The sequence below is a fragment of the Mizuhopecten yessoensis genome, unplaced genomic scaffold, assembly GCF_002113885.1.
Source record: "Mizuhopecten yessoensis strain PY_sf001 unplaced genomic scaffold, ASM211388v2 scaffold5343_2, whole genome shotgun sequence".
NCBI classification, from domain to species: Eukaryota; Metazoa; Mollusca; class Bivalvia; order Pectinida; family Pectinidae; genus Mizuhopecten; species Mizuhopecten yessoensis.
Window position 1 is genome coordinate 353,958 of NW_018406002.1, and position 24,710 is coordinate 378,667.

The 24,710-nt window shown below is 40.1% G+C and overlaps 1 protein-coding gene across 1 annotated transcript in view; it reads left to right on the top strand.

The window, feature by feature from the left end:
* Window positions 1–24,710, top strand: part of LOC110450603 (orexin receptor type 2-like) — a 54,973-nt gene that overhangs the window by 13,122 nt on the left and 17,141 nt on the right. The window contains exon 2 of the mRNA XM_021498212.1: window positions 10,810–11,182. Coding sequence (XP_021353887.1) covers window positions 10,810–11,182 — 373 coding nt within the window. The remainder of the gene's footprint in view (window positions 1–10,809; window positions 11,183–24,710) is intronic.

Consider the following 24,710-nt stretch of genomic DNA (forward strand, 5'->3'; position numbering starts at 1 on the left):
CCACCCCCCCACCCCCAACAAAAAGGGGGCTACTTGAATGATTACTTTTTGAGCTTCACTGTAGGATATCTAGAATATAGAATCTCAGACTCCTACATTTCAGAGGAAATGACCTTGAGCCGAGACAAGTGTGCCTTATATAATACATTCTATATCAAACTTTTATTCCAAAAGCATTCTGAGGACAGAGGTCATACATTCTTGATGTTGTAGTTAGATTTATTCAATTTAGATCTCCTGAAAGAATATTGTATATGTAAAAGTTGCGCCCTTTCAATATCTTTTGAGTACGGGCACTCTTTATAAGTGCACTGAGAACTACATGTAATGAAGATATATTTCATGGTCAACTGATTTCCTGTTGTTTTAGCAGTCAATCCCCTAAGCGGGAGCGTTGATCGTAAACTCGGGGGCGGATATCGACATGTTTCCCGTCTCATGAACAGGATTCATTTCCACAAATCAAACTCTAGCTGGCCGCTGAGGTCTCACCCCCGCGTGACCCGATACAGCCGGGTATTGAACAAATATCCCGATTACTGCTACTTTGTATTCATACATCGCAGACTTAATGTTATAATCTAGGAAAGGGAGCGGAACAAAGGTGTTTGTTTGACTGTGTTTACGATCTATGTAATTCACGAAACAAAATGTCATGCTGTTGTGTCTACTAATGTCTACGATTCCTCTTGTTCCGATGTAACGTGATATAGGAAGAGTTAACGAATGCCAGTCCTATTGTAACTCGTGGATGAGGCTAAACCAGAAGCTTGATTTTTAACATTTTTAGATAAAGGGTAATAACGATATTCCATTTGACTATCACCCACATTCACCATTTTACCACCCTTCCCCACACCCCAGTCTCCCGCGCCATTTATACCTCCGCCACTCTGTCATTCAATTCTCTAATCCATGTTAACTTCCACCGAAAATCCATGTGTATCCCTTCCCTCGCCCTTTCAACCCCTCGCCATCTCCAATACATTGCCCCTTCAACCCGTTTCATCTGAATAATCGCCGAATTCATTTGCGCTATTGCACAGATTGTATCCACCTCACCCTCTCCCATATCACAACAAATTCGCTTCATCCCATGCCGTCCATATACCACCTGCCCTAAACCCATCATCCATACCATCCACACTAACTCGTCCCGTCCCATCAAGCGCCGTCCCTACACCACCTGCCCTAAACCCATCATCCATACCATCCACACTAACTCGTCCCGCCCCATCAAGCGCCGTCCCTACACCACCTGCACTAGACCCATCCTCTAACTCATCCACACTAACTCGTCCCGTCCCGTCCCATCCAGCGCGGTCCCTACACCACCTGCCCTAAACACATCCTCCACACCATCCACACAAACTCGTCCCGTCCATCCCATGCCGTCCCTACACCGCCTGCCCTAAACCCATCCTCCACACCATCCACACTAACTCGTCCCGTCCCATCCCGAGCCGTCCCTACACCACCTGCCCTAAACCCATCCTCCACACCATTCACACTAACTCGTCCCGTCCCATCTCAATGCTGCCCCTACACCACCTGCCCTAAACCCATCCCCCACACCATCCACACTAACTCGTCCCGTCCCATCCCGAGCCGTCCCTACACCACCTGCCCTAAGCCCATCCTCCCCACCATTCACACTAACTCGTCCCGTCCCATCTCAATGCTGCCCCTACTCCACCTGCCCTAAACCCATCCCCCACACCATCCACACTAACTCGTCCCGTCCCGTCCCATCCCGCCCGGTCCCTACACCACCTGCCCTAAACACATCCTCCACACCATCCACACTTACTCGTCCCGTCCCATCCCATGCCGCCCCTACCCCACCTTGCCCCTTAACCCATCCTCTACGCCATTCACCCTTACTCGTCCCGTCCCATCCCGAGCCGTCCCTACACCACCTGCCCTAACCCCATCCTCCACACCATCCACACTAACTCGTCCCGTCCCATCAAGCGCCGGCCCTACACCACCTGCCCTAAACCCATCCTCCCCACCATTCACACTAACTCGTCCCGTCCCATCTCAATGCTGCCCCTACACCCCCTGCCCTAAACCCATCCCCCACCCCATTCACACTAACTCGCCCCATCCCATCCCGAGCCGTCCCTACACCACCTGCCCTAAACCCATCATCCACACCATCCACACTAACTCGTCCCGTCCCGTCCCATCCAGCGCGGTCCCTACACCACCTGCCCTAAACCCATCCTCCACACCATCCACACTTAATCGTCCCGTCCCATCCCATGCCGCCCCTACACCACCTTGCCCCTTAACCCATCCTCTACGCCATTCACACTTACTCGTCCCGTCCCATCCCGAGCCGTCCCTACACCACCTGCCCTAAACCCATCCTCCACACCATTCACACTAACTCGTCCCGTCCCATCTCAATGCTGCCCCTACACCACCTGCCCTAAACCCATCCCCCACACCATTCACACTAACTCGCCCCATCCCATCCCGAGCCGTCCCTACACCACCTGCCCTAAACCTTTCCTCCACACCATTCACACTATCTCGCCCCATCCCATCCCGAGCCGCCCCTACACCACCTTGCCGCTTAACCCATCCTCCACACCATTCACACTAACTCGTCTCGTCCCATCCCGTGCCGTCCCTACACCACCTGCCCTAAACCCATCCTCCACACCATTCACACTAACTCGTCCCGTCCCATCCAGCGCCGTCCCTACACCACCTGCCCTAAACCTATCCTCCACACCATTCCTACTAACTCGTCCCGTCCCATCCAGCGCCGTCCCTACACCACCGCCCTAAACCAATCCTCCACACCATTCACACTAACTCGCCCCATCCCATCCAGAGCCGTCCCTACACCACCTGCCCTAAACCTATCCTCCACACCATTCCTACTAGCTCGTCCCGTCCCATCCAACGCCGTCCCTACACCACCTGCCCTAAACCTATACTCCACACCATTCACACTAAATTGCCCCATCCCATCTCGAGCCGCCCCTACAGCACCTTGCCCCTTAACCCATCCTCTACACCATTCACACTAACTCGTTCCATCCCACCCCAAACCGTCCCTTCACCACCTTGCCCCTTAACCCATCCTCTACACCATCCACACTACCTCGTCCCGTCCCATCCCGAGCCGTCTCTCTCTATATAAAATTCAAGAATACCATTGATACATCGTAACATGTATATTTCAATTCCCTTTGGAAAATCCAATTGAAAGCATTAAACTACAGCAGCTGATTTCTATCATATCGTCTTTTTTCCTTTCGATCTAAATGGCAACATTTAATACTTCTTGATTTTCCTCCTTTCTTTCTTTTGCATATTCAAAAATGCAAAAGACGACAAAACGTTACGTTAAAGGACGAAAAGATTACCCCTCTAGTTAGCGAAGTTAATTATCGTCCTATCGCGAAAATAATATCTATATAAAGATAAAGGACGAGACACGATACTTTTAATTCTCGGATATTCTCGGGACGTCCCACGTGAACACAAATGATATGTGTCCGTATATGAAACATGGTTAACCAATCGGTTATCTCGAATACAGTATTGTCATTGTAATGTTTGGTATGTTACTATTTACTCCGATATCTCGACTAAATGAAGGAGCAGTAAACATATACTCGATTATCAGTATGTTTGGATATCTCGAATTCTCTGTTACAAATGTGGGTGTTGTTTATCTAAATATCTCGAATTCTGTTACTAATTTGATAGTTGTAGTTTATATATTTCGAATTCTATTACCGATCGAGTGTTTTTGTATACCCGAATTCGCTGTTATCGACTGAAATGTTGTTTTTGTATACGTCGAATTCTTTGTTACCTATTTGAGTTTCATCCTTGATCGTATTTGCAATAACTATAGTTATGCTTTGTGTCTCAATCCATGTACCAGTGGTCCAGATTGATAACCAAAACCCGGACTTGGCGAGGATCATCAGGGAAATGTTTCAAGGAAACTTTCGGAGTAATGATAACGTAGAATGAGTCACACAAAAGCAGTTACTAATCTTAAAATATTTAATTAGAAAAAGAAACAAGAGACATGTTTCTGGATCACAAACCATTCTAAAATACATTTATCAGCATTTTTTCTTCTTTTCTAGTAGCGTAAATGTTGCGGGTTATATCACTATTTAATTAACACATTTCCAATCACATTTAAACAGAGTAGCTAATGCTCCCCTTGACAGTAATTTGAAACTGTGACCCCTTTGTCAGAATTTCAAATACGAAAAAATATTAAATTAAACAATTATATTAAATAACGTTACCATGAATTTGGAATTGGAGTAGGTTAATGGGATATGAGGATATGCAGAATAAACAATTTTTGTTTTAAACATATAAATAAATGTCTCTGATTTGAAAATGGAAAATGGTAAGTTATTCTTTGGATACTTTAAAACATACAGTAGTTTACATTTTTTCTTAAAAGCGCATTACGTTTTTTCCCAGTGTCAAGGAAATCGCGTAAAGAAATCGAAATCTTCTTTTTAATGATAAAATTACTAGAGTCCAGATTAAAAAATCAAAGGCGCACGTGATCATGTAGACTTTGAGAGCTGTATTTAATTCCCCAAATCTAGTTAGGATTCCAAGTGGGAGACATCGAGTCTTAAAATCCTCTTGTATTTCTAACCTTATTTATTATTCAACACAATTCATTATAGCGGTTCATTCCAACAACTTTAACCTTATAAATAGTCTCTTTTACGCAGTCATCTTAACCAAATTAGACTCGTTAATTTGTCAGACTTTAACAGTATTCGGTAGTTTTTGGACAGTATCTTTGGTTTCACCTTCTAGAATTTGGCTACCGTAAACAACATTGTTGATTCTCTTAATCACCTTAAAATCAACGACTAACTATAACAACCAGAACATCTCGGTCGATCCTTAGAATTGTAGCCAACAGAGGTGGTCCGAACACTGTGACATCGGAAACACAAACATGAATAACCTTGGCCCCAATTCAGTAGCGGTTGACATTTAGCTTTTGTTTTGATCAAATACATGATCTTGATATAGAATAAATTAACGAAAAGAAATAACAAAGAACTCTTTTGGACTGAACTAGAGTCTCAACAATGGCGGTACACCGAGAGAGCTATAAGTCCAATTCAACGACAAATCGAATTGGCGCGTAACCATCTTAACCCAACGCTCTTCGTCCCCGCTATATTCCTCAAGTCTTTTGACATTAACGATGTTTTGTGAATGCCCCCACATACGATAGATAGTTTACAACAAAGAGGTTCATAACTTGATATATTGCGCCAGTATTTCGCTAACTAGGGGAGTTCCTACAGCATCTCGTGCGGGAAAATTCAATCAAGTCGGACACACTGACATATATATCATAGTGATGGGACATCGAATTCCTGCCGTGACTCAATAAAGCTCACGTACAACACCTGCGCCTTAGATTTTAAATTGAAATTTGATTTCAATAAATATTTTATAACTGTATAGAAGACAATTGATGTTTGATTCTATTAATAACGGTGACTACTTCCTCCTCAGTCAAAAGGCGCCCACGTGTAAGGGGTATATAGAATGGGTTATAGTCAATTTGCCGGAACACCATCAAGACAGTATTGGTTCTGTGTACCAAATGCGTAGCGAATCTAAACCTTTAATGTACGCCATGCTTTTACGACTTAGCATTTGAGATACTTTATGGATTACCCAGAGTGCACCTCAGTGGTTGGTTTATCCATTGATTAACAATTTAATTTCTTGCCCAATCCTTAAAAAATGCACCCGATGAATTAAAAAAAGTCTCTTGTATACATTGAAATAAATAAGATGTTTTGATGGGGTTGTTTTTACACCACCCATATATTTCCTAATTAACATAGCTACATTGTACATTATGTAAGAATAGCGTAATTGTGTTATTTTGTATGAAATAACGGGAACTCATCTTACTTCCTCTATTGTTTCCCTCCCTAAACTGGTTTGTACATACTTAGACCTATATAAGGAGTTATCTATCTATGTTAGTCAATTAGCAGAGTGGTCGGAACATAGACAGAAGACTCGTTACAGCGCATATCACTTGAACGGACACTTGTCGTTATCTCGCCCCTGTGCTAGAGTGTACGGGCGTCTAAAGTAGGCATTAACGGCCTCTCCTCTAGGGAGAGAAATGTCCCACGTTTTAACAAATTGCTGCTAATGAAAGAAGTTATACAATACGATAAAAAAGTATATCAGCCCTTGTTAAAAAATTCGATTGACGACGTCTAATTAGGTGTTATATGTTTGTATGTAAAATAAATGAAAGATAAAAATACATTTGGGTAGTTGGCAGGTTTCTTTAAAAGTATATATATTTATATAAAGTGACTGATATATCCACTGTTTATGATAGAGCTTCAAGCGATGATGCGCCAGTCCATTTGAGTCATAGCAAGTGGGCTTGTTCTTTTTCACAGTGAATACGGCGTTTTGATTGGTCTATTAAATAAGAAAAAAAACCCCGTTATTTTCATACTAGAATAATTATTCATTCTGTTTTCACACCAAAATATGATATTTCAACTGTTTCGTAATTATCCAAATATTTGTTTAATATTGGGAAAGTAAGTAAGTAAAACATTAAGTTATTTGAATAGGATTATTGAAAACATCAATTCACTCCAAAGCAAAAACAGATTGATCTTTTTCTTTCTAACACACGGTTCTTTTCATTTGGAAAATCATATTAGCAGACCTTTTACATTTATAATTTGAACTACAGCTGTATATAAGTCCCGAAGAGAGCACCATATTTCCGTTAAAGCCGATTTGCAGGTACCGAGAATCAAGGATAGTTCATATACGACCAGTACATACATGTATGTAGTTATAGGAAAGCGATCACAATCATCTCCATGTTATATCGCAAGGACAAACCTCCAAGGGACAGGAAGGACAATGGGGACAGTAACGATATCATTCACCAATTGTAAGTGTAATTGTTTCTTTATGGCAAACGATAGCATTTGGTTATTGGAAGAGGATCTCAGTTGTTTCCATGTTATATCTCAGGGAGTCATGATCAGTCCCCGGGGATAAGGTCGTACCCCAAGCCGGTCCTAATAGCATGAGTTTGTCCGTCTCTAAATGCCTTACAATCGCAGATATGGTATCAAACTTTTACTTTATTCACACATAATGTACTTATAAGACATATCGCAACGTTTCAAGACCAACTGGTCTCTTGTTCAAGCTGTGACTAAGTGAGGGATTTGTGTTAGTTACCTGATAAGTACCCATGGAATGCAGCCCCAAACTTTGGTAACGGTATATATGTAGGCGACATTCTAGAAATAGTAAAAACGCAGCATTGTATTGCCTAACAGATCACACGAACTGAGTGGACAAAACAAAATTCATTTATTTACCCACGAGAAGGAAATGGACGGGTCCATACCATTGTTGGACACGCTCATCGTCCGCAAAGAAAACGGCACCATACAACTATTAATTATCGCAAACCGACACATGCCGATCAGTCTTTTGCCTTTAATTCACACCATCCACTACCACACTACACCAAAAGCTTGGTTCCGTACACTCCTTCATATGTGCAGCAACATCATCACAGAACAGGCCGATACAAGCACATAAAATACGCACTCAACTGCTGTGTATACCCCGACTGATCAATTAACAAAGTTTAAAAAGCGGTAAAAGAAAAGACAGATCATAAAAAAAACACAGTCTGATGAAAAGAGATGAGTGCTGGGTCAAAATTCCCTACGTGAAGAGGACGTCTGAGGCGTTTGCCCGGGTGACGAGGAAACACCAGTTCAGCATCCCGATGAGACCATTGACACCACCCAGACAGTGACTTTTACACTCCAAAGACAAGAATGATATTCTAGAAAAACAGGATTTGTATGCAAAATTCCGTAGGAAAACTGGGAGGGAATTTGGTGCAAGACTTAAAGAACACTAAAAGGATGTAGAAAAAGGGAACAACACCAATTCTATCAGAAATATATGCAAAAAAGTACCATAAATATGATCGCATTCAATGTAAGTTAAGAATTGTGACATGGCTTAAACTCACCAATCCTATGGACCAGATGAGTATACAGCATAAAGCAATGTAGAGACATGGGCCCGTATTCATGAAACCGTTCACATGCTCAAACTCAGATTTTGTGCTAAAGCCAATTTCTCGATGCGCTGATAAATCTACACTATTTCACATTTTGAAAATGATATGGAAGAATTACCGGAGAGATTTGAAGAAGAATATCATTTTCAGAATTTACACCTGACCATTTTATCATGTCATTTGATTTGAGCGAGTTACAAGAAAGTTGGTTTGAATACAAAATCCATGCTTGAGCATGAAAATGGTTTCATGAATACGGGCCCTGAATTACTTTTGAGATATTTGAGTTTCGTGCATGTTCCTTTTCTATAACTGAGAAATAAGATAAAAAACTTTTAGTTAATCAGCCGTTTCCTCCATATTGCGAAAATTTGAATCCCCGTGATATGCGTTTTTTCTCTCTCGTAATTTCCTGATTATGGAGAACAGAACAAGTAGACCGGAAGTGAATTTTGAATTCTGTGAAATACCCTTTCTTGTGCGAGCATTTTTTTTTCTTTTACGTTAATAAGAGTTGTATGCTTGTCCTTTTCCATTCATTGCAAGCAAAACAAAATGCCAAAACGACAGTTTTATACATTGATCTGTATCACCCTACCAATGTACCCCATGTGGTGATTTGTTTTCTCTCGGCGGTCTGACGTAGTTGTGAAGCCTGTAACGGTTGACATTGATGTACAAAATCTTCGTATTTTATCTGTGTTTCTTTGACGTCAATCTTTGTATATATGGATGCTTGTCTCGTTGGCCGCCATCTTCCCGTTGCCAAGGTCAGAGTTACATAGATTAGGTTATAGTTATATATAAGGTGCACCCGATTAATAGTTATTACTTCAATAGAGTATATCTATCTTTTCCATCACATTGTGCAAGCGAATCTCAAACAAAAAAACTCGCACTGAAACATGTCTCCAATATATATATCGAAACCGGAACTGTTTGTCTTTGGTATGCAAATCCGATCTAGCTGTCAAAGATGAAAATGTATTTTTGTGTGTTTCCGGTAAACACTGGCTGTCGGAAAGGCCCGAGTGACGTGGTTTCCTTCAGCAAAACAGATACAAATGATATCAAGTTATGAAATTGACATCTGCCATATTTGCTATCCCCTGGAAGACAGAAGTAGGAACAAACTGTTAACTTCCGCTGGTGTTGTAAATTATTTATTCGCTGCCACGGCATTTGATTTTTAAGTTGTGACTATTTTGTTACTTCCGTCGTTGTTTGATGTTCATTTATGAAGCATGTCTGTCAGACCGTTGTTTTTCAGATAGCAAAGGTTACAGCAAAAGATATTTAGAATAACGACTTTCTTTATTAATGAATCTGAGAAAGTTTCAATAATCTAGAAAAAGGTCTTTGTTTTTTTTATCATAAAATATGGAATACAGTTTCTTACACCAAATAAACGGAAGTTGCCCTCCTGTCGGCATATCTGTGAGAAATTAACATTGCTCCTCGAAAATTGTATAGCTGATGAAAAGTTTGTGAATCGCTTTTGCCACTTCCTCCTATATTTGAACAAAATATTTGTTTGAGGACTTTGCAAAAGATTCTGTTCACAAACAAAACATACTAATGGTATCGGATAGAGTATGATGCTTCAGTTAACATATGATACATCTAAAAATGTTCCGAACGAACGCAGCGCAGCGCGTGAGAGCAACCTGCAATTAGCACCAAGCTGCCAAGGTCATGTTATATATGGTATCGTAGGTATACCTTGATCTAGTCAGAAACAGTTATCAGAGTTACAATTATAGTTAACGCTCTCTGGCTATTCACCTGGTTCATTCATTTATAGCGTGTCGTATTTCGACCTTATAGCAAAATGAGTAAGTCACTGTAACCCGGTAGCATATTGATATGTGTTTATCACGATGTACTAATGTGTTCGCGGAAAACGCTTGAAACGTTTCATTCTAATACACAATTATGATTAATTAATGGTGTGTATACCGCCATATCACGTGTAATTCCGTTGACCTTGAAATTTCGTTTTATCTGATGGCAACTCATTACCGGTGTTAACGAACAGATACTGGCTTACTTGTGCTTTATTTACGGTCTCTTGGAAACTGACATGTGTGACGCGGCCTCGAGGTGTACGAATATTGACCCATATACCTCACATCACTCAAATTCATTCATAACAGACAAAAAAGGAACCAAAATTATACGTTTTTATCACACAATAAAACAAAGACGGAACTACACTTTGCCTCAGTTTTGTATCGTGTGGAAGGGGAGATGTTTTATACATATGTCATTAAAAGGCTTTGGAACCTACCAATCCATGGTCAGTGCAATTTTCTCTGATCACAATTAATGCTAAGTTGTATATTATCTTCCAATCCATTTTCATCTTCATTCCGTTTCATAATAGCATCGTCTAATCGAAGGCGTGCCAAGTAAGAATCATTATGTAGGCATTTGATGATGAGCCCNCTTGAATATCAAATTGGAATGATTAGCTATCGAAATTAATAAATAGGATTATCATGAAATATGTGTACACACATTTAGGAAATGTACACAAGAAACGTCTACAGTGCCGTGAAATGTGACACCCGAAATTTGCGTAGTTGTTCTACAATCCTATGTATTACCTTTGTTAATGATATGCAACCATTATGATATTTCGCATGACTTAATTTGTTGTCTTTCTTCCCCAGACAACATCTGTGTCGGTCTCAGTCCTCACACTGAGTGCTATATCGGTGGAGAGGTACTTCGCCATTTGTCAACCTCTCAAGGTCCGGCTAACCACCAGGACGATTATCAAGATCATTGTGGCGATATGGATAGCAGGAATGGCGGCGTCTGTACCGGAAGTACTATTCAATAGGCTATGGGAATCAGTTCCGGGTCAGGTCACGAAATACCTTGTTCACTGTAGAAAGGACTGGTCGCTTGTCTACGACAACAATTACCAGTTATTTATTCTGGTGGCGCTCTACTCCATTCCTATATGTCTCATGGCCTTCACGTATTCCGTGATTTCCCGCCAATTATGGAAGAACGATATTCCTGGAACAGCCGAAACTAGTAAGTAGCATTTGTTTCCACCTTCACCACCATATTTGTATTTCAGTCTACGGATATTGCTTTCAGACCGTTCGACTGTTAGGCAACCTTTTACGGATAATTGCGAATGATCAGAAATATGATTAGACCCCTTAAACGGTTAATTAGGTCTCGAAGATCGTCGAGACATTGGAAAACAATTTAGCGTTTCGTTAACGTGTGAGCTGACTTTGATTACAGGACTCGATCAACAATTAACACTTTATTATTATCCCCGCAAGAGTTCAACTCTCTGAAGTGAAATTCAAGTGTTCTTTCATTATTAAGAATTTAACAGGCTTCATATGTAACAAAGCTTGATACTTCTAAAAGCTTTGTGTCACAATTATTTTACTGAAGTTACACGACGTTCAACATGATCCGATCATGTCAAAAAATACTTCATTTTGTATATCACAGTTATAATAGACCGACTGTATATAGGTTACAGAATTTTGTAATTTCGATTTTATTCTGCTATAATGGTCTTAAATGATCACTAATCAGATATTGTAATTTACACTTTCCGAGGATAAAGCAGGAGAGGAAATACCAAGAGTAAAGTTTAGGCAAAGTAATACCAAAGGACAAGCCACGGTTTGATGGACATACGAACATTCTCTGATTCTCATTCCCCGTCTCAGTCCTATCCTCTACTCAGTCCTATCCTCTACTCAAGTCACCAATATGGTCCTTTTCCATTCCCCTCCTTCTCTTTAAACCCATTCATCACTTTCTGAGAACCTCTCGAACCCATTGTCCCCATGACGACCCTCCTATTGACAAATCCCCAACCCCTCTGACCTATAAAAGTATTTCACCTTATTATTCCGATAGCCCTCTCGAAAATGTTCTTTCTGAAAAACACCCTTCAACCCATCTCTGCAACTCCGTTGCATCTCGCTCTGCCTCAACATCCATTTTCCCAGCCTTCTCTACAAATCTATTTAATTCCTTCATCGAACTGACCTCACCCCTCACCTCTTTCCCTCTTTGAAACTCTTTACGGTTTTGCTAAAGTCTTTGGTATCTTCATTTGAAGACGTCCTAAAATTCCACCTTTAGACTTAAATCTTCAGCCACACTAAGTGTATTTTACTTCCAAATAAAATGCAAGTAATAATATTACATTAGACATGGAGTCCTTTGCCACTAATTAAAGGGTAGATAAAATGTATACGCTCTTTGATGATGAGGTCACTTTTAAAGACTTTTGATTTCGAACGGTTCAATGTCCAAGAGTTTTTTCTAATGGAGTCTACATATATTTATGATCAAGTTTAGAACATTACCTCTGAAATGCTGGCTATGTCTGACAACTCACAGGCTATGTTTGGACACTGAGTAGGTGTATTGGAATTCTTATAACATGACGCTGTCTTAAAAGCTTCTAGACGACGGCCGAAACAGTTCCTGTATTTACTATCAGTAGATCTCTTAATTGATTTGACAATAAATCAATAATGTGTACCGCGGCAATCATATATTGATCTGTTTTAAAAAGTGGGACAAATCTGTACCGTTACAGTTGTTAATAATAATACGTATTATATTCATATCAATCCCTATCCAAGCTCTTTCCCACAAATACTTAATTATTGTTACTTAATAAGCAAAGCTGAAGTAAACAAGCACCAGAATAACGTGTTTTGGAGTTAAACTGTATCCGGCAAATGCAAAAACATGGAAATAAATTTCCGGAAAATTCCAAAAATAAATACGTTTACGTGTTTGGTCGTTATATATCACTTAAGAAAATGGAAAATGTCAAAATGGCATGACTTGCGTTCAAAAAGTAGTGAAGGCTAGGATTTCGAAAGATTTGTTAACACATGGAAACCAGCATCTGCCAAATAATATTTATTTTGTTTGGATTTTTTTTCAATTTTAAAACCTACACATTTTCCACATTTTTGCGTGTTTTTTTTCTATAATTCTGAATTTTATATCAGTGGGTTGTAGCTGAAGTGTTATATTTGTACTACATTGTACATTAAGTAAAAACTAAATAAAAAATAAAATAGATAAAAGGAGTTGTTGTTAGATCAAAACCGTTTTGACATTTAGCACGTAGAAGATTAATACTTCACATTTTCATATCAGTCTGTCGTATTACGAATAGTTAGAAACCAACTCACTCCTGAAAATAATTATCCGAGAACTCTTACGTCAGAAGTAGCGTGTGCAATACCCATGGTTTGTTTTGACGTAGGAGTTTGAGAGATTATCAGTTTAAGTCTCCATTTAGCAGCGTTTACATTTAATCTAGTTAATTATCAATGCAGCCTATCCTTTGACTTGTTTTCTGTGGCTCACATTTGTCAGGTCTGCCGGAAAACATGTTCGGTTTGAAAATGTATGCACGTCACGCTCATAATGAATTTGTTTTATTCAGATACTTTAAACGCATTAGATTGACTGGTGTAGTGTTGAGAGGTCATTAAACCAATCACGTCATGGGATTGAGAATCATTAACGTTAACATTGTCTGGCGTTGTTGTCCTCGCCACTGGTAGATCTTACATTAACGTTAGCATTGTCTGTCGTTGTTGTCCTCGCCACTGGTAGATCTTACATTAACGTTAACATTGTCTGGTGTTGTTGTCCTCGCCACTGGTAGATCTTACATTAACGTTAGCATTGTCTGGCGTTGTTGTCCTCGCCACTGGTAGATCTTACATTAACGTTAGCATTGTCTGGCGTTGTTGTCCTCGCCACTGGTAGATCTTACATTAACGTTAGCATTGTCTGGCGTTGTTGTCCTCGCCACTGGTAGATCTTACATTAACGTTAACATTGTCTGGCGTTGTTGTCCTCGCCACTGGTAGATCTTACATTAACGTTAGCATTGTCTGGCGTTGTTGTCCTCGCCACTGGTAGATCTTACATTAACGTTAACATTGTCTGGCGTTGTTGTCCTCGCCACTGGTAGATCTTACATTAACGTTAGCATTGTCTGGCGTTGTTGTCCTCGCCACTGGTAGATCTTACATTAACGTTAGCATTGTCTGGCGTTGTTGTCCTCGCCACTGGTAGATCTTACATTAACGTTAGCATTGTCTGGCGTTGTTGTCCTCGCCACTGGTAGATCTTACATTAACGTTAGCATTGTCTGGCGTTGTTGTCCTCGCCACTGGTAGATCTTACATTAACGTTAACATTGTCTGGCGTTGTTGTCCTCGCCACTGGTAGATCTTACATTAACGTTAGCATTGTCTGGCGTTGTTGTCCTCGCCACTGGTAGATCTTACATTAACGTTAACATTGTCTGGCGTTGTTGTCCTCGCCACTGGTAGATCTTACATTAACGTTAGCATTGTCTGGCGTTGTTGTCCTCGCCACTGGTAGATCTTACATTAACGTTAGCATTGTCTGGCGTTGTTGTCCTCGCCACTGGTAGATCTTACATTAACGTTAGCATTGTCTGGCGTTGTTGTCCTCGCCACTGGTAGATCTTACATTAACGTTAGCATTGTCTGGCGTTGTTGTCCTCGCCACTGGTAGATCTTACATTAACGTTAACATTGTCTGGCGTTGTTGTCCTCGCCACTGGTAGATCTTACATTAACGTTAGCATTGTCTGGCGTTGTTGTCCTCGCCACTGGTAGATCTTACATTAACGTTAGCATTGTCTGGCGTTGTTGTCCTCGCCACTGGTAGATCTTACATTAACGTTAGCATTGTCTGGCGTTGTTGTCCTCGCCACTGGTAGATCTTACATTAACGTTAGCATTGTCTGGCGTTGTTGTCCTCGCCACTGGTAGATCTTACATTAACGTTAACATTGTCTGGCGTTGTTGTCCTCGCCACTGGTAGATCTTACATTAACGTTAGCATTGTCTGGCGTTGTTGTCCTCGCCACTGGTAGATCTTACATTAACGTTAGCATTGTCTGGCGTTGTTGTCCTCGCCACTGGTAGATCTTACATTAACGTTAGCATTGTCTGGCGTTGTTGTCCTCGCCACTGGTAGATCTTACATTAACGTTAGCATTGTCTGGCGTTGTTGTCCTCGCCACTGGTAGATCTTACATTAACGTTAACATTGTCTGGCGTTGTTGTCCTCGCCACTGGTAGATCTTACATTAACGTTAGCATTGTCTGGCGTTGTTGTCCTCGCCACTGGTAGATCTTACATTAACGTTAGCATTGTCTGGCGTTGTTGTCCTCGCCACTGGTAGATCTTACATTAACGTTAGCATTGTCTGGCGTTGTTGTCCTCGCCACTGGTAGATCTTACATTAACGTTAGCATTGTCTGGCGTTGTTGTCCTCGCCACTGGTAGATCTTACATTAACGTTAGCATTGTCTGGCGTTGTTGTCCTCGCCACTGGTAGATCTTACATTAACGTTAGCATTGTCTGGCGTTGTTGTCCTCGCCACTGGTAGATCTTACATTAACGTTAGCATTGTCTGGCGTTGTTGTCCTCGCCACTGGTAGATCTTACATTAACGTTAGCATTGTCTGGCGTTGTTGTCCTCGCCACTGGTAGATCTTACATTAACGTTAGCATTGTCTGGCGTTGTTGTCCTCGCCACTGGTAGATCTTACATTAACGTTAGTATTGTCTAGCGTTGTTGTCCTCGCCACTGGTAGATCTTACATTAACGTTAACATTGTCTGGCGTTGTTGTCCTCGCCACTGGTAGATCTTACATTAACGTTAGCATTGTCTGGCGTTGTTGTCCTCGCCACTGGTAGATCTTACATTAACGTTAGCATTGTCTGGCGTTGTTGTCCTCGCCACTGGTAGATCTTACATTAACGTTAGCATTGTCTGGCGTTGTTGTCCTCGCCACTGGTAGATCTTACATTAACGTTAGCATTGTCTGGCGTTGTTGTCCTCGCCACTGGTAGATCTTACATTAACGTTAGCATTGTCTGGCGTTGTTGTCCTCGCCACTGGTAGATCTTACATTAACGTTAGCATTGTCTGGCGTTGTTGTCCTCGCCACTGGTAGATCTTACATTAACGTTAGCATTGTCTGGCGTTGTTGTCCTCGCCACTGGTAGATCTTACATTAACGTTAGCATTGTCTGGCGTTGTTGTCCTCGCCACTGGTAGATCTTACGGCGACACTGTTTACAGTCTTCAATTTTTAAGAAGAATTCTTTTTATGGAATCTTTATATTAAAAAAACGAATTGATTATTAAATCCTAATTTCAAACACGTTATGTATAATTAGATGTAGTAATACTGAAGAATCTTTGACACTGGAATCTATATAAATGTATATGAAAATATGATTCAAATAGGAACACCATTTTCTCACTAACCATTAAGTTTGTCCGTTTCCCCTCCTTGCCCCTTTCCACCTTCCCTTCCAACTTGTAATTCGATCGTACAGGAGATATTTTTTATCGTCATTTAAAAGATTACTGTCAATTCCACAGAAATATACGGGGCGTCGATCTGTTTGGTCCACGGCACAGATTACTACTTCGCTGAAAAACTCCTTTCTGCATTGTCACAATTTCAACGATATAACTGAATATCGAATGTCTGTCTTAAGTAACGGTGAAGATGATGAAAATTAACCGAGGCTAATTTTTCTTGTATTGCTTTCCAGTTTCTTGTGATTGCCTTCCTACTCAGTGGAGATATTGAGATGGATCGTGACATCAACAAAGGATGTTAAAAAGACAAACACCTGTTATATTACATAACTTTTTTCTGATACTTTCGGTATTTTTTCCATTCTAATGCTTCAAATGCCTTAGGGGACATAGGGGGATAAGATTGAAGATGATTGAAAAAAGACTGGAGCTCTTATACAATTTCAGGTACAATTGTATTTTCCTTGATAATAAATTGGAGCCCAATGCAAAAGTAGGTGACTGCTGCCAAATTCTTTCCCATCTACGTACCAATGTGATGGTGATGAAGATTCAAATGGAAATCTCTATTGTTTGTTTACAGTTTTAAAATCAAGACAAGGATTAATAGAATCTATCACTCCTGTGTGATATAGACAGAGATATCTCATCCCGAGGGTTGAGATATCTCTGTCTATATCACACAGAAGTGATTGATTATTTTTCTCCCACATTTTCGTACCGTAAAAATACCTCCACTGCGAAGTTGTATTTTTGACCCCGATGCACCGTACTATCATCAATGGCGCATGAATACACGCATAGCCGCTGTACTGCAAATGTGTGTAAAAAAAATCCGCAACGTCAATAATAAATAGAAGTCATAATTAAATTTAGATATTTTATACATTAGTAGTATTAGCAACGTTATATTGTATATTAACATTTTTTGTCATAAGATTAAGCGATATAGTGTCTTTAACGAAAACACACAGAACTAATTGCACTCCCTGACTTCACGCTTCGAAAAGTTCACTCGGAGTCAGAATACAACACCCTCGGTCGTTTCGTTTTGGGGGCTGACATCGTTGTGTTATTGTTTATAGTTATGTTAAAGGTTCCTCCAGTGATTGTTGTGCCTTGGAAGATACTTGGGATTTCACATTCATTGGATTTTAATTTACGAACGCGTTCAGGTTCGCACAAGGACATGCTGTTGTGCGCTGTAGTCACATGTGTAATATTTGTTGACTGTTCGTTTGACATTGGCCGATGTGAGGTAGGTGCACTAGACCCAGTGTGTCGTCCTAAGTCCGTTTGTACGGTTTTATTTGGNNCGCCTCTCTCGTACCTGCGAACTGATGACTGGAAATCAAACTATACCCATATCTATGACGTTTTAAATACCTTTCAAACGAGCCAAGCATCCCTCTTAAGTAACTGGGTTGATACTCGCTACCATCTTTCTGTCGTACACAAATTAAAAATTTTGAAAGGTGCGAATCGAGTTCGGTAGTTGGGATTTGGTGCATTTGGCGCAATTCGTTTACGTCGTTCAGAAAATGTTCAAACAGTTTCATATGACAAAGAGTTTTCTTTTTCGTGTTAATATTCTCGTTTTGGTCCACAAAGTTTCTTAAGTCATTTTCGTCCATGTTAACAAATCTACCGGCAACGCGTGGGGCTGTGGCAGTCGCCGTCTGCTGAGGAGAGCCCGGGGGCGCCGGGGTTGTATGTGATCGTCGGGGGGTCAACATTGATTCAGATTGTCCCTGCTCTAACTCATGTAGCATTGCCTGTGTTTCTGCATGGGATATTTCACTCAGATATTTGCTCACATCAAAATCAAGCATATCAAACTCAAGTTCGTCGTCTGCTAGCCCTTTTACCAATTCATGCTTCGACGCTGTAACGATAGTACCGTTACCAAATAATTGCACTTTGTACATAACATACGTTCCTAATGGTTTAACTTCATCTACAATTCTTCCCTTTTCACCATTTCTTCCTACGGTAACACATTCGCCTATTTTGAATTGTCGGGATGTTGAGCTTGCCATTATACAGTGTTTGTTTACATGTGTATTACATGTGTGTAAAAGGTTATGATGTAATCGTTTTTGCTGAAAGTGCACAGGGTCACAGGTCATGGTGAAAGAAGTGCGTTGTCTGTGACGTAATAGCGCGTGTCAGCTGTCTTGATCGAGGTAGATCAAGACAGGTTTATCTTTTCCCTACCAAAAACGGAAATGAACCTGTGAAGGGTGGGAGAAAATGTAATGCTCTTCCAAATATTTAGTCAGTCCGCCATCTTAATACGTTTCTAAGTGGAGATGCAGATCTCTGATTGCAGCCATCAGTTCCATTACTTTCTGTACAGTCTCTGTCTATAATGACTACGGGTTTACTTTTTTTGTTACACGTGTTGCCTATTCCGTCTTTGCGTATTGCAGGGTTATCTGCTCTTGTGAGCAGGTATTGATTGTTACGTCATTTGTTTGTGAGAGTAACGTCTTCATTTTTTTTTTTAGAAAACGACGTAATTTTCACACACAAACCAATGACGTAACAATCAATACCTGCTCACAAGAGAAGATTACTCTGCAAAACGCAAAGACGGAATAGTTTTTGTGTATTGTATTGTCGGGAGGGGGCTTAGTAACGTGTCAGAAATGCCCCCATGTTGATAGTTTATGCATTCAAGTAAGCATTATAATTATTTTCCCCCAAAAATAAGATCCTGTACTGTATCATACGATAACACTATCTACACATTCATAAACATGGTGCCAAGAAAGACATAAGGAAATCAAAGGAAAGTGATGGCAACGTTGTACTGGCAAATCAGCCTAGTCTGCGTATACACCTGAACTACTTATCAAGGATGGTAAGGACAGGTCAGTTAAAAGCATTATAGAAAGCCGACGTTTCGTATAACGAAGATTTATCTGATCGGCGACCTTGCCCTAGGCCTGTACGACAACACCTCGTAAAAAGCATGCGAGATGGAGTCGACAGGACTTCCTGAGGAAACAGGTGACAGTCCTGCTCATCTTGCTAATTAAAACCAATGCCGACTATGGAAATATGTCATCAGTTGTTGGTAGTCAAACTGAACACTCGTTTTCTATAAACTATACCGGGTATTGATCCCTGATGACACCTAAGCTCATCATGTCGGTACTTTATACGGGGAAACATTCACCAAAACTTTGGCCTTTCATTTATTTCGCCCTTCACATAAAATGATTATATATAAAGTATGCTGTTTACTTTTTCGTGTTCAGAATAAATTCGCCCTAATTAAGAAGGCGAAGAAGATGAAAATTGAACTGTGGTGAGAACTTCCCAGTAAAATCAGTAAAATCTGAAAATCGAACCCCTTTTATAAAATATAAACTCGATCCGCAAAAATAGAATACCATAGTCGATAAGAAATTCTAGAAGATGGTTTGTATTTAATAATGAATTTAGTTTAAATATATTTTTATTCAAATGAAGCAAAAGGATTTGGGAGGGGGGGGGGGGGGGGGAATATACATGTATAATGCTAATAAATCAGTATTACAAACCTGAATACCAGTATTCTCATTCTTGTCGTATACAATGCCATTAATAAACCCGGTGTGTTTGTCTCGCCAATAATCAAACGTTGACCGCTAGGGGTAAGTAATGTCCACTCAAGCCAAATGAAACCTAACAGACGGTCTACATATCATGTACAATGTATACGTACGGGATGTAATTTTCCAAAATTGACCATAATTTTACCCGAAGGCTGTCTCGATAAACTCGAGTTGGTCGTATGATAGATTCGCCACGGAATGAAGAGCATCAATCTTTATTCCAATCTTTGAGTTTTTATGGAGAGTTTATCTCCTGCCTCGATACAAACAATTGTCTGGTTGATGGATATATCCTAACATTAATTTAAACGAAAAATTAAGTTAATGTTTTGTATCAGATGTCTAAGCCCTTGAAATGACAACAATCGATCATGAAGAAGAAATCTACTTGTGCAGATCACTGAGTATCCTCGGTAGGGATTGAATTGGTTCTTTAGATCAGAACAGAGAGCATACGAAAGGACCGGGTTTCCATGACAGTAAAAACGATAGTTGATTGGCGAGAAACATGTTGTTTTTGTGGATGGCATCAACATTTGACTCCAAGAGCTAGTTTTGTTAAGGAGATAAAATAATTTAAATTAGAAGTAACCAAACGCCTTTCCAAGCAATTGCAGTCATCAATCATTTTCACGATATCTGTTCACGTGACATTACCCCGTTCATTAGTTGAATTCAGTTTTAGACTTTTTATAAGAAACGAGACGAGATCAAAACACCCAATTTGTAATTTTGAGTAAGAATGACGTAAGAGGAATCACAATAAAAGAGGAAGTTACGTGCATGTCTGGCGCGAGCTACAGCATGACAACAAATGATGCGATTTTTGATTTTGCTGATCGTAATATCTAGTGATATTTATATATCTCAAAGGGATTGACTCTGCTATTGGCCTATATTAAACATCACAAAGGGGTTGACTCTGCTATTGGCCTATATTAAACATCACAAAGGGAGTGACTCTGCTGTTGGCCTATATCACAAAGGGATTGACTCTGCTGTTGGCTTATATTAAACATCACAAAGGGATTGACTCTGCTATTGGCCTATATTAAACAGCACAAAGGGATTGACTCTGCTGTTGGCCTATATCACAAAGGGATTGACTCTGCTGTTGGCTTATGTCGCAGAGGGACTGACTCTGCTGTTGGCTTATATCACAAAGGGATTGACTCTGCTATTCGCCTATATTAAGCATCACAAAGGGATTGACTCTGCTATTGGCCTATATTAAACATCACAAAGGGATTGACTCTGCTGTTGGCCTATATCACAAAGGGATAGACTTTGCTATTGGCCTATATTAAACATCACAAAGGGATTGTCTCTCCTGTTCACCTATATCACAAAGGGATTGACTCTGCTATTAGCCTATATTAAACATCACAAAGGGATTGACTCTGCTGTTGGCTTATATCACAAAGGGATTGACTCTGCTATTCGCCTATATTAAACATCACAAAGGGATTGACTCTGCTATTGGCCTATATTAAACATCACAAAGGGATTGACTCTGCTGTTGACTTATATCACAGAGGGATTGACTCTGCTGTTGGCCTATACCTCAAGGGGGTTGACTCTGTTGTTGGCTTATATCACAAAGGGATTGACTCTGCTGTTGGCCTGTATCACAAAGGGATAGACTTTGCTATTGGCCTATATTAAACATCACAAAGGGATTGATTCTGCTGTTGGCCTATATCACAAAGGGGTTGACTCTGTTGTTGGCTTATATCACAAAGGGATTGTCTCTGTTGTTGGCTTATATCACAAAGGGATTGACTCTCTTGTTCACCTATATCACAAAGGGATTGACTCTCTTGTTCACCTATATCACAAAGGGATTGACTCTGCTATTGGCCTATATTAAACATCACAAAGGGATTGACTCTGCTGATGGCCTATATCACAAAGGGATTGACTCTGCTGTTGGCCTATACCACAAAGGGATTGACTCTGTTGTTGGCTTAAATCACAAAGGGATTGACTCTGCTGTTGGCTTATATCACAAAGGGATTGACTCTGTTGTTGGCTTATATCACAAAGGGATTGACTCTGCTGTTGGCCTATATTAAACATCACAAAGTAATTGACTCTGCTGTTGGCCTATAACACAAGGAGGTTGACTCTGCTATTGGCCTATATTAAACATCACAAAGGGATTGACTCTGCTGTTGGCTTATATCACAGAGGGATTGACTCTGCTGTTGGCCGTTATTTTGTTGCTTTAGTATATTATGGCATGGTGTACCTAAGTTACTTATTTAACAATCAATTATCTGTTGCAGCACAAACAGATAAACACATAATAAAGGGGATATTGGCACCTTACCCCATTGGTTGTAGTTCCACATGTTTTGGGACATTTGTAATATGGGTTTTCATTTCTCTGGGCTGTTAGTTACGCTGACGAGTCCTAAATTGACAAAATGACCAAACGTTGCCAGACACAGTTTCATTGTTTGGTATTGTACATCGTCTTAATTAATCTTGGAATAGATGCTCCCTCATTTCAAGTGCTTTCGTTTACTGCTGTGGTTTATATAAAATAAGAAGTTTATGTAGAATACGTACCACAAAGGGATTGACTCTGTTGTTGGCTTATATCACAAAGGGATTGACTCTGCTGTTGGCCTGTATCACAAAGGTATAGACTTTGCTATTGGCCTATATTAAACATCACAAAGGGATTGACGCTGTTGTTGGCCTATATCACAGAGGAATTGACTCTGCTGTTGGCCTGTATCACAAAGGGATAGACTTTGCTATTGGCCTATATTAAACATCACAAAGGGATTGTCTCTCCTGTTCACCTATATCACAAAGGGATTGACTCTGCTGTTGGCCTTTGCTATACATCTCAAAGGGATCGACTCTGCTGTTAGCCTATATCACAAAGGGATTGACTCTCTTGTTAACCTATATCACAAAGGGATTGACTCTCTTGTTCACCTATATCACAAAGGGATTGACTCTGCTGTTGGCCTATAACACAAGGGGGTTGCCTCTGCTATTGGCCTATATTAAACATCACAGAGGGATTGACTCTGCTGGTGGCCTGTACCACAAAGGGATTGACTCTGCTGTTCACCTATATCACAAAGGGATTGACTCTGTTGTTGGCTTATATCACAAAGGGGTTGACTTTGCTGTTGGCCTATATTAAACATCACAAAGGGATTGACTCTGTTGTTGGCCTATAACACAAGGGGGTTGCCTCTGCTATTGGCCTATATTAAACAATTAAACATCACAAAGGGATTGACTCTGTTGTTGGCTTATATCACAAAGGGATTGACTCTGCTGTTGGCCGTTATTTTGTTGCTTTAGTATATTATGGCATGATGTACCTAAGTTACTTATTTAACAATCAATTATCTGTTGCAGCACAAACAGATAAACACATAATAAAGGGGTTATTGGCACCTTACCCCATTGGTTGTAGTTCCACATGTTTTGGGACATTTGTAACATGGGTTTTCATTTCTCTGGGCTGTTAGTTACGCTGACGAGTCCTAAATTGACAAAATGACAAAACGTTGTCATACACAGTTTCATTGTTTGGTATTGTACATCGTCTTAATTAATCTTGGAATAGATGCTCCCTTTATTCCAGTGCTTTCGTTTACTGCTGTGGTTTATATAAAATAAGAAGTTTATGTAGAATACGTACTGTCTATTTGGTATTGACGTCTTGTCTGATCTCTTGTTATCTCTGTGGTTTCCATGCCGTTAGCTTACCACATACTGTTGTACAGCTTCTGTGTCCTACTGGACCTAGCTTAATCTCCCGTCGCCGCCACTGACCACAACGATGTACAATGCATCTCAATGACCAGTACGTTTGTCACCTTACTTAACGCACAGAATATTATCACGTTATCAAATAATGAAAAAATCTCGGAAAAAATCTCTGTTCTCGAGAGAAATGAAATTATTGTCGAGTAAAATTAATGATCACGGAAAAGTGTATAAATGATCCAAAAACAAATATGAAGGTTGCTGTTTTTGAGTATGCCTATAAGAGTGTTTTGCTGTTTTGTCACCACGTCGGTCTTTGTCACGAGGACGTGACATTACTTTGATCTTTATTTACATGACGAGTGTTATCGATGAAGCAGAAAGCGCTTACCCTTCCTGATTTCCTGGTCTTTTTCTCTATGTCCTTGTCAAGGGTCTCCATGTAAATGTTTACTTTTTTCATAATTTTCCTTAGTTTAGATTTCGAGTTTGAATTACCGCTTTGTTGATACGTTGCTATTCTTGAATGCACTGTCATTTGATAATCTTGGAATCTTAACGTCGTTTCAAAACGAATCATATAATTATTTAACATATTTTGCGGCAAAGTCAACTAAGATATTTTTCAGTAAGTTATGAGTACCTCTAAACGTCTTTATATTACTTTAATATCTGACAAGTGTATGCAATCCATATTTTGCCTGCTTCATTTGACAGTTATACCTACGGTATCGAAGTGGACATTGTATAATATAATATTATACGTATATAGTGCTGGATTCTCGATTGCATTTTTAGTAATTAAGTGCATTGATTTATCAGATATT